This window comes from Varroa jacobsoni, unplaced genomic scaffold, assembly GCF_002532875.2.
Source record: "Varroa jacobsoni isolate VJ856 unplaced genomic scaffold, vjacob_1.0 scaffold_142, whole genome shotgun sequence".
Classification (NCBI taxonomy): domain Eukaryota; kingdom Metazoa; phylum Arthropoda; class Arachnida; order Mesostigmata; family Varroidae; genus Varroa; species Varroa jacobsoni.
In genome coordinates this window covers 145,927-164,917 of record NW_019213044.1, presented here as the reverse complement: position 1 = coordinate 164,917, position 18,991 = coordinate 145,927, and the positions used below count along the sequence as shown (strand labels likewise).

Below are 18,991 nucleotides of genomic sequence, written 5' to 3'. Positions count from 1 at the left end.
GTATTTTTCACTCAGAGTTGGGATAGATCGTTTTTAATCGTTCTTTTCTAGCTTTCTCGTTGCAGGGGTGATGGTCCCTGTGACGAGTGCGATGCGAGTCCTGTGGTACCTCCATCTGGCACTTTGTTGCGCTATGGTAGCCCAGCCTTGAGCACAAAGAATCTATCCCAGCGCTCACTCAACAGCTCTCTCTATTCATTGTCCCAAACACAACTATTAGCATATAACAATCGTCAGCACAGTCATGCGCGTGTAATACGATAGCACTCTAGACAGACTATTCAAAGACCTATAGAACCCAGCGGCGACCCACACACTGCTATCAACTAGACCCAAAAGCTCCACGGAGCAGCAGAGTGTTTTTACAAGATGATAAAGAACAATTGCTATTAGCCAACCAATTGGCGCTGGCGGCAGTGCGCCGTGATGGCGCTGGCCGCATCCACCGAAATAGATATGCGTTTTTTTTCTGGGGTTCTGAGTAGCAGTGTTCTTCGTTGTCGTCGCTATTACTGATGTCATCGCTGTCATCCGCGTTTGCTGATCAGGATCAGGTGAAATTTTTTTACCCTGCGCTGGTAACAACACTATTAACGTCGGTGATAAATCACTACGGCTTTTTTAAGCATTTTACAGGACTTTGTATTTGGTCCCATTGGAACATTCAAAAAGGCTAATGAAGCCGCGTTTGCCTCTTGTTTCTCTCTTTATTCAATAAGGCACGCTATCCAGTTTTGCTTAGACTTATTGCTAGTACTGAACGTTTAACCTGATTCGAAATGGGCGTAGTTCATTACAGAGCCCTATCTACAATGCAAACATGTACCTCAATAAAGAACCCGCTATGTATGTACTGTGGGAACAGATTGAAATCCGTACTTTATTCCGTAATAAATGAGAACGTAATAAAATTCATCATGTGATGGCTAGCCTTAGGATCTGGATTGATTGATAAAGGATTTCCGGTTGTTTAGACATAATTATTAATATTGGTTTCTTTCGAGTGTTTGCAAGAATTGTATCAGACAACCATGATCATTTCTAAAATTTGTGTGCCTTATAAATCTTTGACCACCAGACGATAAATTCAAAAATCCCCTACAACGTAAGGTGAATAGCTTTGAAGTCCGTAATTTGACTAAGACCGACAACAGTCTGCATTTCTTTGTGACGGTTCTGTACGCTAGAATGGTCGGTTGTACATCGTGTCAACGTAAAGCACTTAGCCGGGTTGCAAGTTAGTACCTTCAGGTTAGAATGTATCGAAGTACTTACGATAATTTCATGTCAGCCGACCGGAAGCATCCAGGTAAGTGCAGACCCAATGCATAGGACGAAGCACCTACCTCATCAATGGATAGGCGAAGGTCAGGCCTTTCCTCACGAAATTAATGTAACGTTAGCTAGTTGTTACAGCTAAGTTAAATAAAAGCATTAAATAACAGCGACATATTATTGACATTTTATTTTTGGTAGATGCGTTCTCTTCATTAATAAACTCACACAACAATATATTACTATAGTCGTCCACCGATATAGTGAAAATAAGCAAACGAGAGTTATATACTCTTCAGGCATACATAGGCCGAAGATCTTCTCAATATTGTTTCCATCACTACACATGAAGCTTAAGCGACTTGCCGCATAGTTTTTGGCTCCTTGCCAAAACATGCTAAATATATAGGCTTTTGCTTACTCCTAACATATGGGTCCTTATTGATATTATTTATATGCTAAAAGTATTCATTAGTAGTAGCTCTATACACAGAAGCAAATGCACATCCGGCCAAAATAAGTCATCTTTTCGATAATCTTTGAGACAAGACATCGTCTCATCATATGGAAGCATTGTATATCGTTAGTGCATCCTATTCACAAATCAAGATTTCAGTGATGGGTAAAGAAGAAACACCTGTTCATTGCTCATTTGCTATGCTCTTTAAGGGAATGATATCTCTGTGCGCGCCCTAATGGAATCTATTTATTTCTATACAACGAGCGATAGAGATACTGCGAGTTAAGCAGAGCCAAGTTTTCGTGGTTTAAAAAAGAGGTCTTCATTGCTTTCTTTCGTCCTTTGCCATTGACAAACGCCGTATGGTGGTCACATGATTCGTCGTCTGATGATTTCGTTGCTGCTGTACAATAAACAACTTATTGTCAGGTGATCCGCTCTCGATGACGTGGATGTTGGCCCAGTGGAATGCACACCATGTTGCGCCCTCGTCTCGCGACAAACATTTGCGGTAACCCAGTTGCGTATCCGTATAGGGTTAGCTGACTTATCGTGCCTGACGGTATACTTCAGCCAAACCCGAATTGTCTAAAAGCCTTGCTGGTTTTCTGCGAATAACCTATACATTCCAATAGGGGCAAAGCGCACTTCAAAACAAGTCGTTTCCTGCCCTATGTACTATGTGAAGATGATGGCTGTCGTATTAATATCGTCATTCACGCAAAGAACCAGCGGGAAGCTTTGATGGTTTCAAATGATCATTCATCCTGAACACAAGGAAGTTTAACCCGATAAATTGCAGCTCGGCTAATGCTACGTTTTTTGCCATTCAAATGATACAACTAGCGATTACGAGCAAGAAATTATTCTGTGTAAACACCAAAAATCGTACATTCATTCGTCCATGGCTGGGTTTCTTAAAACCAGAAGAGACCAAATGTTCCTATAGGTAAGCCCAGGGCTGCTCGTGCCGCTTAACCCGCTCAATTGCGACAATCTAGTTTCCAGCCGAGACGACATAAATGAATACATATTTCTATTGTAACCACTGATTTTGTTTCAACGACGCCGAATCGCTGCCGTTTAAATCGTTATTATGTACAGCTACACAAACATACATACATACATACGCTCGCGCTTACCCGCTCACGCATACAAGCACATACATACGTGTATATACGTTCATTGGGTCCTTTTTTAAAGGATGGTAGGCCGCTGTTTTCTTTCACTGCTATTACCGTTGACCATATCACAAGTAGTGTAGCCGCAAAGGGATCAGCAAGGAGGAATCTGTTTCGCGAGTTCGCGCTGCCGTAGTTCGTTCGTCCTGCTCCCTCGGTACTCTACAGGTGCTTACTGTATAGCACATGCATAGGTTCATAGGTCCATAAATATGCAATGCAGATAGCAGCATCATAGGAGATGAAAACAAACATGGCCGTTTGAGACAGGAAATGACGTCCGACAATGTCTTGTCGATCCGTTACCGTACAAATGTACTCACTTGACATTCGTTCACGCACAATCAGCCAGCTACTCAATGACACTTACATTCAAATAGACACGAGCACAGAGAGCTAGACTAGAAACCTTCATACCTTTGTTTTATCTCAACTTTTCCAGATTATTCGATCTTATCGACTTGGCCGGCATTATATACACTCTCATCCATAATAGGTGCTGCGTATCAGCCGTTCCATCTTCCTCATCACATAACACGACCATGAGATTTTGTTCTTCGAAAAGCATTCGAATGGCAACGCTATAGATTGGAAAGAGTAGTTAGAAAAGGCATTGGATTTAGTTTTTTCTTTTCATTGAGCTCTATTAAAATTCAAATAGACATGTGTTTAATGAGAAAAGTTTCACCTCTCCTTTTTGCTTATAGCCCACCCGATAAGGCGGCGTAAAAAGAATTGAAATACATTACAGTAAGATTCACATCTCCTGACTAACTGCCACATTATTCGCTTTAGAAATTGTCTATAGCCGAGAGTTTCCCTGCGTTTTGCCTGACGCTTCCCTGGACACATTATAATCACAGGGCATCTAAAGGGTCAATGAAAGCGGCACGGGATGTGGAACCTGAAGCACTTCTGGCCCTGTAGTAGGTGGCGCGTGGGCAAGATGGACAAGCTGTCCAGAGGCCCCAACGCCAAGGGCGTTTCCAGTTACTCCAGCTACGACAGCGGCGGCGGCGGCGGCCGCGGCTGCAGCCGCTCCGAGGACTACTGCGCCAGCACCGCCCTGCGTCGTGTGCTGCGTCTCTTTGTGTCGGCGTAGGTCGACCTTCCTCTGAAAGGCTCTACCGCAAATGTCGCAGGCGAAGGGCTTGAACCCAGTGTGTTTCCGACTGTGCGTAATTAGATTCGATGACTGACTGAACGCTTTTCCACAAACAGCACATTTATGGGGCTTCTCGCCTGTGAAACATCAAACATTATTAACACAAAGGTAATACTTAGTTTTTAACAATCATTATACTAATGCAAGAGTTACCGCTATGCGTGAAGCCTCTCCGTGTACATGAAGCCTAGTGTAAAAAGGTAATCAGATTCAGCGGACTATTTATACAAGGTATCGCCAAAACACAACCAACCTTTGGCCGCGTCCTAAGCAGATATTTGCTGTGTCCTTTCTGAAGAAAGACATTAACATTGCCCTCACGTATTGCGTTTATCACTGTGTTTCACAACGATGCGTTGGATTATCTGGATACAACAAACAAGTCGTATGTCCAAGAGAAATATATTGAAATAGTTTAATCTTGCCTAGTTTTCGACGTTTATCTGACAAGATAACTGACTGCCTGCTACGCGAACGAGCCGATCATTTTACAGTAGAAATATCTTTTTCAACAGGTGGCAACGAGAAGCCTTACAGTGAGCTCAATTCAATCTTATCCGCAGTCACCATTCTATTGGGGTCATTACTTGTTTTGGCTGAGCAACTGTCTTCGCGCCGGTTCCTTTTTCCTTGAAACCATATATAGGATCTTCTCCTTCGTCCATTTACCATTTGCAGCTTTCTGCCTCCCCTCGTTTCTACATTTCGTTTATCGGACCTAATCTCTCATATGCACACACATGCATTATACGACAAATATATATACTAATATTTAGTTCGTATTTTTGTCTCGGTTTTACTTCGTTCTGCTTTTCAATGAGATAGCTGTGTCGGTTGGGGAGCGAACAGGAAGCGAAAAATAACCCCGGTCTTGCAGTTTCCTCAACCCACGTCGCGGCGTTCTATCGGAGGAGTGGGCGACGGGATAGGGGTTCAGGAGAGCGGAGAACTGCGAAAGGAGAGAAGAAGCTGGGGAAGGCAAAGGGAGCTCGGCTGCGTTAATTCGACGAAGTCGCTGGCACCAGCAGTCGCAGGAGGAGCCTAGGAGGCAGCAGCGTGAGTAGGGCAGTCAGAGGCCGAGAAGGGTCCCCACCAGTATCTCGTAACGTTAGGGCAGCAGCTAACTGGCTAACATCATCTCCGCCCAAGCTTCGTTTTTTCGCGCGTTTGTCCGTCCGTCAGTCCATCTCTCCTCCAGGTCAGACACCACCGACAGCGGCATAAAGCAGTTTCTCCAGACGCCCGCCTGGCTTTTCGCTTTAGTGTTGAATGGATGATGTATGGTGTATGTTGACGGTGAGCAAGCGGAAACGAGTGTGTATAGGAGCGACCGCTGTGGCCGTCGGCAGCAGCACCTCCGCCAGCCCCTCCCGTCACACACGCAATCCCACATAGCTACCCACCGCCAGGAGTCCAACAAAACGAGCAAGACTATACAGGCATCAGAATATATTGAACGCATAAAGAAAGCGTTGAGGGAGGCAGCTTTTTCAATCAAAATTCCTCGACTGCGCATCCAGTCTGCTCAGGTCCGCTCGCTCATCAGCCGCGCGTCTTCAGTTTTGAAAAGGCCGATTTATGACTGGACCATTGTTCACTTTCTCCGTCTGCACCCTTCTCTCGCTAGCTCCGTCCGACAGTGGCGGCCGGAATATTGACTATCATTGCCGCAATGACGACAATCACCTCACAGCTCACTTAAGCCTGGCTGTTTCACCTTCAACCCCAGCAATCATTCCAGCCCGCCTTTGAGAAATGGCAGTCATCGTTACTCCCGGGGTACTAACCAGGGAAGTCTACCTCATATGCTCCATCTCTATTGCGAGATCCTTCGCAAGTTCAACCGGCAACTATACGCCAAAGAGCTTGATAGCAGTGCCAGTAATTTTCCCGTTTCAGATTTTCGGTGGCGACTGATTCTCCTCAGCTAAATTGCCCACAATTTTTTTTGCTAGCCTGTTATCGTTGGCAGATCACCTAAAGCTAAGTATATACTGCGATATGTTATTTCTCAATGATATTTTCAGTATCGGTAACACGATTGTTTCTATTGCAGATGATCATACGCCTCACCGCACTGTGTATTCACATGTAGCTCCCGTATCGTTTCTATGCATCGGCACTTCCTTTTTTACCTAAGTGATACGGGCGAGTAAATTCTAGCTTGGAGAAACAATCTCGTAAAAAGTCCTGCCACAACCGGCGCCGTTTTTGTCTTTTTCTCGCTGTGCGCACTTGCCGCCACTGCGGAAAGCAGGGCGCCGTTGCCTGTCGTCACAAGAACTCTTCGACCAGCCGTTCACGCGTCCGTCAAGGGGTGAGGGAATGGGCGGAGCCAAATGGGGTCGGTCATATTCGACCCTTCTCCCCACGACCCTGTTCACCCGTCTGCTAGGACCCCCTTACCCGTCTTGACGGATCAAAAAGTCTTCCTCTTCCTTGCCTCGTTTCCTCTGCTTGCGTCAGTAACTCTCGAGAAACTGATGCGTAAAAAAGGCTGGAGTACAACGTCGAACGGCACAGCGAGCAGAGGTAAACGAGCCCGCAAGAAAGGAATTGGAGTAGATTGAGAAAAAACATGTGAGAACCTCTTCAAGGCCCAGTTCAAGAGACCTTCGGTGCGGCGCGTCGCGTCGCGTCGCCCCGTCGTCGTTACGGCAAAGTCCCCCGCTTTGCCGCCATTCGCTGACACCTTCAACCAACGGCTTCTTGCTCTCTCCTCTCTCTCTCTCTCCCCGTCTTGCTCTGAGACGTTAGAGTCCAGCAGCTCGGCCTGTCGGATGCTTGGTTATACAGCGACCGGAATTCTTCCCGACCCCGTCGTTCTGGTATTACAGCTTTTTGGTTGCTAGGCGATGAGGAGGTAAGAGCTATCTTAGGTGGGTTTATTAAATTTCCGCCGTTGATCTCGTTCCTTTTTTCTCTATGCAGGGACGCCGCAATGCTGTAGGCAAGCGCAGAAAACCGCATTTTGCGTCAAGAGCACAGGCCACGTACGCACGCACGCACGCACGCACGCATGCACGTACGTTCATACCGCTTTTTTTTGTCAGCGCCTGACCTTCAGAGCCTCGGACAAATGAGGTCACGCGACGTCTTGCATTAAAAAGAAAGCCAAAGATAAAATAAATATATAAAATGAACAAATTAATGACTTACAAAATGCAATTTCCATATATATTTTATTACGTTGAGTATAAAAATTAATAATTACTTAATTTTTTTGTTGTTGCAATCAGCCTGTCATCTTCTCTGCATCGAATCAGTTCGCCAAGCTTGTTTAAACAGCTGGTCAACCTTTAAGTGCAACCAGCCTATAGCGAATTGTTCGATGTATGAAGTTTAAAATCAGATGTTTTGATCTCGAGAAGGCTTCAAGCTCTCTAAAGCACTTCCCCTATTTGATGCACGTAGATCGGATAGTGGAATGGCGTAGATGTAAGCAATAAACAATATTTCATCCATTGTTTTATTCTGAGATCAACTAATCCTTCTAATTAATATCGGCCAACTGATCGAATTATCGGGGCGTATTGATATTTATAGCATATATGTATGCGGACATGGGAGAAACGATACATTTTCCTGTCTATCTAGTCTCATTACGGTTTCGTTTATATTGAGAACGGCTACTTATTTACAGCCTGTGTTAACAGAAGCCGGTTCGATTTCACCTGTCACCACAAATAAAAGAGGTAATACTAGTACCTTTGTCGCCGTCAGGTCGTCTTTTCATAGAAGAAGTTGGCCGGTTGAAGACAGTGGTTCAATCAATAGCTACTTTCCACCACTTGCCCTTCGAGGGCACAAATGAGTACCACCTAGCAGGTGAAACGCACAAAGCACAACTAAAATAGATGTCGGCTAAACTAAAATAGACTGCGTAATAGTATAAAGCCTATGGACTTCCGACAGAAAGAAACGTGTCCTTTTGTGGTATCAATTATGCGGTCTTCGTAGGGGTCAAGGCTGTAAACTATGAATCATGATAGCTTATATGTGGGCATATACTCCAATAACTGTTTGTGCTGTGACTGTCGTTATCTCGTTAGCCTCAAAAGAGCCCCGTTGATTAGGACAGGTGCTTGCGACACTTGGCCTTCATCCTAAAATCGATTAGATAATATTTTGTAAAAAAAAAAAGAAAATAAAAATACGTGATTGAAAAAAAGGAAATAGAAAATTAAAAGCAGTAAATACCAATATGTTCGGTTCGTACACATACAAGAAAGATCAACTAAATGTCTCCATCAACCGAGTGAATTGACTCTCCTTTATATTGCAGTATTTTTGGTTTATTAATATAGTCAGGCAAGTAGGTACACAATAGCGTTAGATGTTGGTTCAGTTTGCGACTATGCTGTGGAGGTTTTTAGCGGGCATCTACCTCACTTGTTCGAATCTGTCGTCTCCCCTATTATCTCCACCCTTACGGCTCGTGTGAAACAACTTTTATTAGCGTAAGAACATGGGAGAGGATGGCTTTACCTGTACCATTTTGATAAGCCAGACACACTGTTTCCAGCTTGTTAATCTAATTGTCAAAAATGGACTCGTTGCAAATGCAGCAACGGTTGCCGTCGCAGATACGAAGTACTTCATTAGGACGACGCGTTGGGAAGACCTATTGCATACAATGAATCCTTTAGCTTCACTGTTCAGATAAGGATCGTGTCTGTTGTTGCGCGCGAGGCGCCTTTGAGTATTGCACGATAAGAGATGAAATGCGCGATGTTTCCGATTGCGAAGTCGCTAACGAGGTGTCCAAGTGCTGTACTTACGGGTTGGCCTCTGGTAATGGTTGCGGAGAACTTGTGAAAAGTAACTACGTGTGGACTTATGGTGCACGCTTCCTTGTCGTAGCTGATATACACATATAGCCAGCTGCCTTTGTATGCGCGGCTGGATGTGTGAGGAATGTATCTATGTATGTGTGACGTGTAGAGGACATTAGAATTCAGGGTGCGGAATCACCGGTAGTTCCGCCCGCAACCAACATCTCAATCGAGCCTACCCCGACCTCGGTCGGGTGGAGTTCCTAACCTGTCAGTCTGCTGGCCGTTTCTAGTCGAGACTTCAGCACTGACCGTACTACGTGTCCATGCGCTGATATCGTGACGCGTACAACCAGCGGAAACTAACTGTCCATCCCAGACCCACAAGAGAAGTAGCACTCTTGCTTAACACCTAAACCTCCTCGATAGTTTAGATTCTACATTGGTATTCAACACGGACAATTCCAAACAACTACCAGCTTCACTCAGAGCCGGAATTGAAAAAAGTGGCGTCGATGAGCTTTTGACGAGAGTTTACAATGAAGACGCTATGCACCAACTGATCCTGTTCCAGCCAGCTTTTGGCGATCCCGGGAGTCGATGAATTCTCGACGCTCAGTCGGAGCGCTTAGGCACCGCGTGCATCGATATAAGCTGATGCAAATTTACCGGTAATGGGCCGTCAAAGAAAAATCCGAATCCCAAGTATGGTCACTGACAGGAGCTTGAAATCATTCTACCGATAGACACCTACTTAAAGTAGCGTACTTTGGATATACTTCAGAATTCGATATTTGGAGTCCGTACAACTCTTCTGACTACACGTTGTCATGAAACATTGGATGATACTTATGGCTTAATCGATACTTCCCTGCGAGTAATGGCAATGCGTCAGGTAGTCGCGTAGACGCGCGTGCCCAAAAGAAGTGGACGAAAATTAATTTGCAGTTCACTAGTGAACTAAATAATCCCTAATGTTTTTTTTGGCCGATCACAGCCCATGTTCAGCAAATTATATATTCGGCAAGTCATTTAGGCGTACAGCAGAATACGTGGTAAAGATGATTTTAATATTTAATTTTCACTGTTGAAGGCTTTATGGTGTCTGAACTATCGCTGGCCCTGTCTATCGAAATACTGTACAGGTAGCTCAAGCTAATTTGATATGGAATCGAATTAAAAATACGAAATTATTTTTATCGAAGTAGCTGTTCTTCCATCCAAATGCCAGTTAATTATATAGAGGGCGCCTAATTTGAATGTTATTCAGTCATATGAAATTAAGCCTACGTTAGTCCCTTAATGTACCGGAACAAACTATTGATATCGTCCGGTGAACGAAGCTTCGAGCACTAGACGGGATGATTTTCGACAGTTACTTTGCAATCATTTCACTGGACCTCTATAGGTAGTGTGACGCGTTAGCGTCTGCCAACGCAATTAGCACAGCTGCTTACAGTGTTAGAGATAGGGATAACTATTAAAGATTTATTATGTAGCATCTATGACTACTTCAATCTACAATGGCCGCGGGTAGAGCTAGTAAGGACAATATAGGTCCGGCTGCCTTCTTGTACACTTCAATCACATCAGAGTGTGGTTGGTCACCCACCACTGGGAGGCTCGATGCCGTAGCGTGCGCAATGGCCAGTACACCGGGTTGTAATCGACTGCACTGACAACGGAATGGCGAAATAGTTGGAGAGCAAATATCGCCGAGGTCGTTATCGTTAGGGAGGGAACTAGCATCAAGGAGGGGATCCGGGATCCTGCGACACCGTGAGGCCCCAGTCTCACGCAGTCCCTGCCCCATCTAGCGCCGCAAAGTCACTCGAGACAGTTAAAGTGGACCAGAGTGGGGTTGCACTCCTACCAGCTACTAACTATGGATAGTGACTGCGGGAGTGGTAAGCGAATCGATATAGCACTGGGACACTGGGTTCTGTCTCTTTACGACGACGACGAAGTCGATGAAGACAACGGGAGAAGTGGACAATATTTCACTCAGGAACGTTTAACCAAGCTGACCCAGCCACCGTTCTGTACCAAAGACGTCAAAGTGCCTATAACTTTACTAAAAAACGATCCAGCTTTTCGTTTTTAGCTCGGTACGTTATGTTTGCAGGTCTAATGTCAGACTTAATCGATTGTTTCGTCTTAGCAATAAATGTTTTTTTTTATACAAAAACAAATAGTTTTACGTGCTTAAGCGCACCTACTACCTGCACTGGTTAACAGGCTGCAAGAACCAGGCGCTCGTTGCAGCGACCTATTCCAAATGAGGATTCGGTGGCAATTTAAAGAGATTCGATACTTGTAGTGCTTTTCGCCGAACTAACCGGTATTATTCACTGTGGAATTAGCTGAGCTACCCTGATGCAGTGCAGAGTCCAGCAGTCCTGTCTTTCTGCCCACACACAATGGAAGCAGGTAAGAGGGAGTTGACATAGCAGAAGCGAATGGGTTTGTTCACAGTGCCGAGTAAAAGTCAAACCTCGAGCTTCAACTCAGCACACCCTAGATATCTTCTACCACACAAGCCATTACCCAGACGATAAATCGCTGTCCTGGCAAAGGTACACCTTAGTCGAGATATCAACAACAGGTCCATTTTGGCGGAGATCTACACACAGCAGACTACGGCAGTAGAAGCAAACATCGCTGTTTTGCATCTGAAATGCCTGGACTAGCTCTAGGCATACCTTAGAAATGGCTATAGATTCCTGTTTTGGCCATGACATTGCTGCCGTCCTTATGGTAAGGCGAACACTTCCTGCATTTTTAGCACGGCACAGTCCGTTCGTAGGTCGCAATATGGGTAACAACAAGAGACTGGCTACAAAAGCGTTCGGGACTTTGCGACACATGGAATGCATCGACCTACTTCATTTCGACCCCCCCCCCCCCCAACCTTCCGCCCGGTCCTGCATCCTCTCTGAATCAAGAACTCGCCGTGCCTAGTTGACTATGATAGATGAGTTACATTGACGGATTGGGCAGTAATAACCGCATAATAACACTGACAATAATTATAGCTAAAAGCCACAAAGAAGAAAGAGAATTATGTGGAGAAGCTCTTCGCGTAAATAAAACTGCATGATCAGTACCTGATCGAGCCTTGACCACCCTGATACTTGGATTGGCAACCTGCTGACTAGGCCTGTGACCGGACTGTATCGGAAAGCAGTCGTTCAGAATTAGGTAATTCATTTAAAACATACCAAACTTCAAGTAACTTATTTTATCGTTGCAATAATTAAAAGAGCCGACTAGTCCATGAAAAAACTATCGCTATGAAAAGCCCATATTCGTGGCTACTAGCTTATGCCGGGTGACAAACCCTTCAGCGTACGATTTCAACCCTCCTTATCTTTGCCCCGTCTCTTTTATGATCGTTTTATGGTCACCTGCTTTTAGAAAATCGCGTCGGCATACAGACGACTTAATTTCTGGAACAATAAGAAATAAAGTCACCGGTATCTCGTATCCAATTTTGATTTCGGTCTTAGCTTATTTGAAAAGAATTTTCCGTTAAAGCCAATTTGTTCATTCGAAGATGTGCTTCCTTCTGCCCGAAGTGTGTTAGCACTTTACTTTCGTCCACTCTGGTGATCATTGAAATAATAACACGAGGCAGAGGCTTTTCGAGATACCATGTGGTGTTAAGAGCCCTTGAGCACCATCACACTAAAAACCCATGCAGGAGATGGGTAGCTTTGCACGAAAGCGCACTGGTACTCGACAGACACTTAGCTTACCCGAAAAGCAACGCGGCCTCCTGGGTCGTGGCGTTTTCTTATGTTATTATTGTTCCTGCAGGTCCACGGTATTCGTAACGCATCGCGCTAACCTAATCAAATTACGCGTACCACAGACCGTGGGCTCTCAGCAGAGATCTACACTTTACCTCAAGAACTCAAGATGGACGATGTGACAGTTGCCTCCTACGGCATTCACAATATTTCTATCCTATAACACTTTAGGCCGCTCTTTTTGCAAACATGTAGACATAGCAGTTCAACGACACTCTAGGACCTGAGTCGGATATAAGTCAACAAACCATATTGTTTGACCATGTGAAGATTGAATATGAATGCAATGAAAATACATATAAATTGATGCAACCATCACACGATTACGAAAAATTGATACCGGATAAAGTGAACTGGTATTTGTTCCAGCGTCTCGGTTAATATTCCGCATCAGTTAGTTTCCCTTATTTATTTATTTGTTTTCAACGAGACTCTAATATAGATACAGGGTGATACACTCAAGTTCAGGAAAACTTTGTCCGCCTGTTTGTCGTAACAGATATACATTGACCTAAGATTTTTTGCGCTAGAAAAAGGCCAATTCAACGACACCGCCAACTTATCATAGTAAAGAACGGGGCGTCTTTTCTCAAAGCTTGAGCAAAAATTAAAGTTATCTAATTTTTCCGCGTTGGGTGACCCCCTGAAAATTAGAAGTTTTTGTCTTTCCCGAAATTGACGGTCTTCTTTATGGTTACTTTTCATGCGGAGGGTCTTCATAAGAGGAACGAGAAAGTCGTTTATAGGGTTTAGATTTAAGGGACTCAAAAAAATTATCAAAATGGCTCCATAAAGACCATTTTCGATACAGCTAGGTTTTCGATAAAGAAATTAACGACCATTTTAGAAAGGAAAATACCAACTGCCTATAGGGTAGTCCAAATAAGCTTGTTTTTTTTTGTAGCTTTTTGTAGTTTTTTTGTATTTTAACCGTTTTAAGGCCTTAGATTTTTGTGACTTTCGGCCTGCAATCGGCTCAAAATTTTATTGCATTGGATTTTTTTTAATGTATTATATTAACATTTTTACAGATTTACACGTATCGGTATGATACGCGGTTACGGTAAAAATTATTCGCCAATTGGCAACGAAATATAGTCAGTGGTTTAGGCAGTGACGCTATAATCGCAGGAAATGATAATTATATATATCAACTAACCGTGACATTTTTTTGGTACAAGCAAAAAAATTTCGTTGAAATGTTTATTTTTATTCAGATACAGTCTTGGAAAGAGAAACATAGACAGGTTCCTCAATTTGATCGTATCGCCCAGTATAAACAAAAAGCAAAAAAAAAAATTGTATATTTACGTAGAGATATTCAAAAAGCAATATGTCCAAAGTTCAGCGTTTAACGCACCAAGCAGATTATATCCCTAAAAAAATAGTTACACTGTTCATCCTAGAGTCTCTCGTTGGGAATAACCATGGTCGAAAAGCGTTTCGAAACATTAAGGGCGGAGTGGGAATACCTATGATGCTGAAAAGACAGACAAACTTATCAAAGCCAGATGCTTTCGACGATAGGCAGATTGAGCTACCAGGTGAAGCGACAAGACGCGAACAGACAGCAGGGCTGCTATTGCTGCTCTCGCCTGTCTATCCAGTGGCGCTTGTCCTGACAAGCGGCAAAGACATCGGAAGCGTAAGAGAAGTCTCTGTCTTGAGTATGTCAGGATGAGGGCGTGAATATGATTTGTCAGGACTTGCCTTAACACCACTCTGGCAAGTAGAGCCATCGTGGGGCTGATGAGATGAAGGGGTGCTATGACGATACAGAAGGTCGCTAGGGTTTAGCAAGGTTTAAGGGGAAGACTGGGGCTGTCCACTCACATATCCACTAGATTAGGTTAAGTCAAATGTGGGCTAAAACTGGATCTGTGCGACAGTACGTGACTAAACGCGGCAATAGTAAATGCTGCCAAAAGAGCCATGAGTGACGAAGACGCAGAAAATATACGCAAAAGTGTGACAATTAACTTTGGGTTGCGTGTGACCTTTTGCGCCTGATTTTTGTCACAAGATGTTGGCCTCCATCCTTTCACGTCTTGCTTTGCACCTACACGATTTTTAGAAACTTGCGTCTCTAGGGACTATTTGAGCAGATTAATGAAATAACAGCATCGATGTCAGTATTAGTATATTCTTTATAAAGAAAGATGAGAGGGAATCATATACGATAGTTGTAGTCAGTATCCAGCTCGGTTTGCCTATTGAATCTATCCTAGCATCGACCCATGGCGAAGAGAATGGAAATAAGCTAATTGGGTTACGCCCAACTCAAACCTCACTGACAACTTTTGCAATACCATCTTGCAGTTATAGGATTTCGGTAGCAGAAGCTTGAAGGGAACACTCTGACCTCGACCGGCTATAATTCCAAAAAGCAAACTTCAGGCACATTCTCCAGTCCTATATGAGGCTTCATAGCCCGCTTATTCCTTCCTACCTTACTCTAGCCAAGATTGTCGTCTTGCACATACAGAATCTGTGAATAAGGAACATTATTATTTACAGAAATTCGATAGGTAGACAATCTATTATGTAGATAAATAGTCGTGTACAATCGTACTTTAGTGAATTTTTCTATAGTACTATAATTAAAATATATAAGTTTTATATAAATATATAAAGTAATATAGTTAAAAATAACTCACCAGTGTTCACTTCAGTATTTACGAGCGATGGTTAACGCTATAGACCGACACATCAATGATCATAGTCGATCATTGAGAAAGTTATTAGCAGTGTATTTTGGAATATTTGGATCATTAGGCACTGCTCTTGAAGTTTTTGAAAAGGCATTTTTAAGTTCTATAGAAGTTAGACCCGCAAACTTTGCCTTGGAAATAGATCTGAGCTGCGTGATAGGCCGGGTTCAGAAGCATGATGTATGATATGGCCCAACTAGGTCGTTCGTTGTTAACCCACTGGCCTGTCCCAACGGTACCTATCTCCTTAACCTATTTTTCTAACGCTTCTAACGCACCAACTGCTCAGTAAGCCCTCCCATACCTCCTTCACATCGCAATGTCATCATGAAGAGTTGTCAACAGGAGAGAAAACGTTCGGTACAAAATTTTCAACCGCGTTAGCCTCGTCAAGACGCTTCACAGTGACACTGAATAGGAAAAAAGGCAACGTATCGGAGCCCCAGGCGTGTTGTCACGCTCAGCTTTCAGTTGGTCTACCGATGCCCACCCCTTCGCAGTGGGCTCATATCCATTCGATGAGAAACTACCTCCACTAGGTCTGTCCGTGCGTGTCTATGTGGTCTTAGCTTCAACTGGTGGCAAAACCCGGAGGCGGTATTCGGTCTGCGTATTGGGGCGGTGCTTAAATGAACCTCTGATATCGGCGCCAGTATTCGCTGCTGTAACCGTTAAAGTGTGTGGTCTTAGGCCCGTTCCCTGCAATGGAACAAGAGCATCCATGTTCCGTCCCATCGGAGGTTCAAATGCCAACGATTCGACGTTCTGCTATTACTACTACTACCGCTACTGCTATACTAGGTGCGCGTTTCTTTAATAATAACAGGGTCTGAGCAGGCCGAGTGCAAAGTGAGGAAAGTGAACTACGAAAGGAAGGCGGACTGACTGGAATCATGAAGCAGGGAGACGGGAGGTATTCGGTTAGTTCGTCTGTAGAGTGAGCGAGCGCGAAGGGAACTGGTCGGGCGCTTGGTCGGTTAGTCAGATGGGTGTTCTTTTTCAGTGGAATTGACAATGAACGTAGCAAATGAGACGCCGGCCTAGAGACACGCCACGAAGAAGAACTTTGTAGTCTCGATTGCAATCGTCACATCAACAACGAGTACATCACCAGCACCCGACAAAACCTACTGAGCTCTTTCTTCTAAGCAATGGACTGACCGTTCGGGGCCACGTGAACGTACCTCTCTATCTTTCTATATATATATCCCGAAGAAAAATCTACATTGTCGTCAATGGGCAGAGACAACCTGCACCGCCCCTGTCCAACATGTCAGCTCATCTTAGATCTGTATCTTTTATTACTGGAAGAGTGAGCACTGCTCGAGAAGTCGCAGATAGGCGGCATTCGTTACCATTTGACTGGGAAGATGCGCAGAAATGTTTGTTGTCGGAGCTGGGTTTGATGCCATTTGTATTTGTGGCAACAAAGGGGCATTGACTTAAATGAGAATATTGTAGGAACATTAGGAAGATGTATCTACCTCCCTTTGCATGCGTTATACGCCCTGATAGGATCAGCTTAAAATAAAGGTTGATGAGATGAATGGGCGTTTATTTGGTCTTGGTATTGATTTTTGAATAGTCGCATTTAGCAAAACGCGTGAAGCTCGAACTTGTATTACTTTACCACGGTACGCTGACTAATGCAACGATATTTTTTGTTAATATATTTCGGTTTAGCATTATATTGGAGCTTAATCGAATGATCAGTATCGCCAAAACAAAATAATTTACTTATTTGTGATTGTTTTACTTCGACCCAGGCGTAAAGCCACTCCGTAAACGAGCCTTTTATTGTAGCGTTTTCTCGTTACGGCGCGGCTAACTGTTGTTGCTTTATTGTATTAACAAAACGGAAAGATTATGGATCACCACTGAAAGAATCAAACTGCAAAAGTGTGCACGGGGTTTCAAAATGTACTATCAATGCGTCACACTGTGTCCGTCTGCGTGTAAAATTATGAACATCTATATGTTACATAAGACTACCATTCACTATCAGCGGCATTTCCCCAGGTAATCAGTAATGAGGTTAGCTGGCCTGGCGTGGCAGCGCTGGTGATCTTGTCTGAACGACAATTCGCAGTCGAACAAAATCTTTCAGAAGGAAGTAGCGCCGTTTCTCGTCAGGAACAGGGTTATTCGTAGAGAGGCGATCAGGGATCGAGGAGTTGGGAAATGGGAGGTAAAAACTCGCTGCCATCTTACTTCGACTCTAACATTTCCGAGTGTTCATCAGCTGAACATCATCGTCCGAAGTGATACGGTGGCGCAATTCGACCAAAGTCATGGTATGGTGCAGCGCGGAAGGAAGAGAGGCTCGGAGGTACGAGCGGCCCAGTCAGTACTCGCGGGCTGTCGGTCGTTCCAGCCACATCGAGAAGTCAACAGAGAGATCGGTCGCATAGCGTCATACGCACACACATCCCCATATATACAGTTACGTTATAGTTTTCTCGCGGTAACCACATTTCTCTCTCTCACAACTATCGGCCAAGTTCATCTAGGGCCATTTTGGATCAAGGCCCGGATCTTGTCCGGATCCTTGGGGACCTCTTCGATAAATGACGCCACTTTACGATCAGTGTGTCGGTTTTGGCTGAGACTCGAGACAAACGGACAATGCTAGGGCCGTTGGTCAGTTTTTTCATGTTTTGCCGGCGGACATGAGCTCATCAGTTTCTCGAAGAAGAGAGCAGCCAGTTATGGGTTACGGAAAATAACAAATCTTAAGCTGATGACCAAGACAGAGCAATCGAGGTAGGCCAAATGTAGAACCTTGATTAGGTTTAATTGATTATACAATACGGTTTGCCCTAGTTACGATTAAATCGTACCCGCAAGCTGATGTGGGCCAATCAGCAGTTGAGCCTATCTTGTCATTTTACGGACGTACAAATTTATATAAGTTTCGGGTGTGCTAGAAACTAAGGAGTTCAACTAGTTGGGCACAATCCTGTCATTAGCTAATTGCCAATAAAACACTGTGGAGCAGATAGGCACCGAAGGACTCCTATACAAACAAAAAATATGCAACGATCCTGATCTAATTGTATATTTTCCTGCATAATTAAATCTCCACTAACAAGTCTATTAATAACATGCTTAAGTTTCAATAAAAGCACGTTTAGATCAGACTGTATTTTTTGATCAGAGTTTTGAGAGGTAATTCTATTTTCAGATTGTTCACTATAGAAGATTTTGAAGGAATTGTGCAAAAATCTTGTGATCCGTAAGCTTACGCGGTGTGGTGACGTATGCAGTAGACTTTATCTCAAACAATCTTTCTGAGACTTTTTTTTTTAAAAAAATCTAGAAAGATTCAATTGGATTATACATAGCTTTAATTCAAAGAACAGGCGCAGGTATGTATAACACTAATAGTTTCTAATAATATCAAAGTGGCAATAGTGAGTTCTACCTATTAGGAAACATTGTAAGATGTGTCATGTTGTCTGACGATTGTGTTATAATTTTTTCTGATAAAAGGCTCAATATCAGGGCAAGTGAAGCCGGGATTCTTAGGTTTCTGACCGCTCGAATAGAGTTTAATAGCAGAATTGTTTTTCTATGTCCAAATAAAAAAGATAGAAAAAACAGAGTAATACT

The 18,991-nt window shown here is 43.7% G+C and overlaps 1 protein-coding gene across 1 annotated transcript in view; it reads right to left on the bottom strand.

Moving 5' to 3' along the window:
• Nucleotides 1-847: 847 nt before the first annotated feature.
• The window catches only part of LOC111269130 (uncharacterized), a 55,447-nt gene continuing 37,303 nt past the window's right edge, over nt 848-18,991 (bottom strand). The window contains exon 4 of the mRNA XM_022848517.2: nt 848-4,158. Coding sequence (XP_022704252.2) covers nt 3,785-4,158 — 374 coding nt within the window. The 3' untranslated portion in view covers nt 848-3,784. The remainder of the gene's footprint in view (nt 4,159-18,991) is intronic.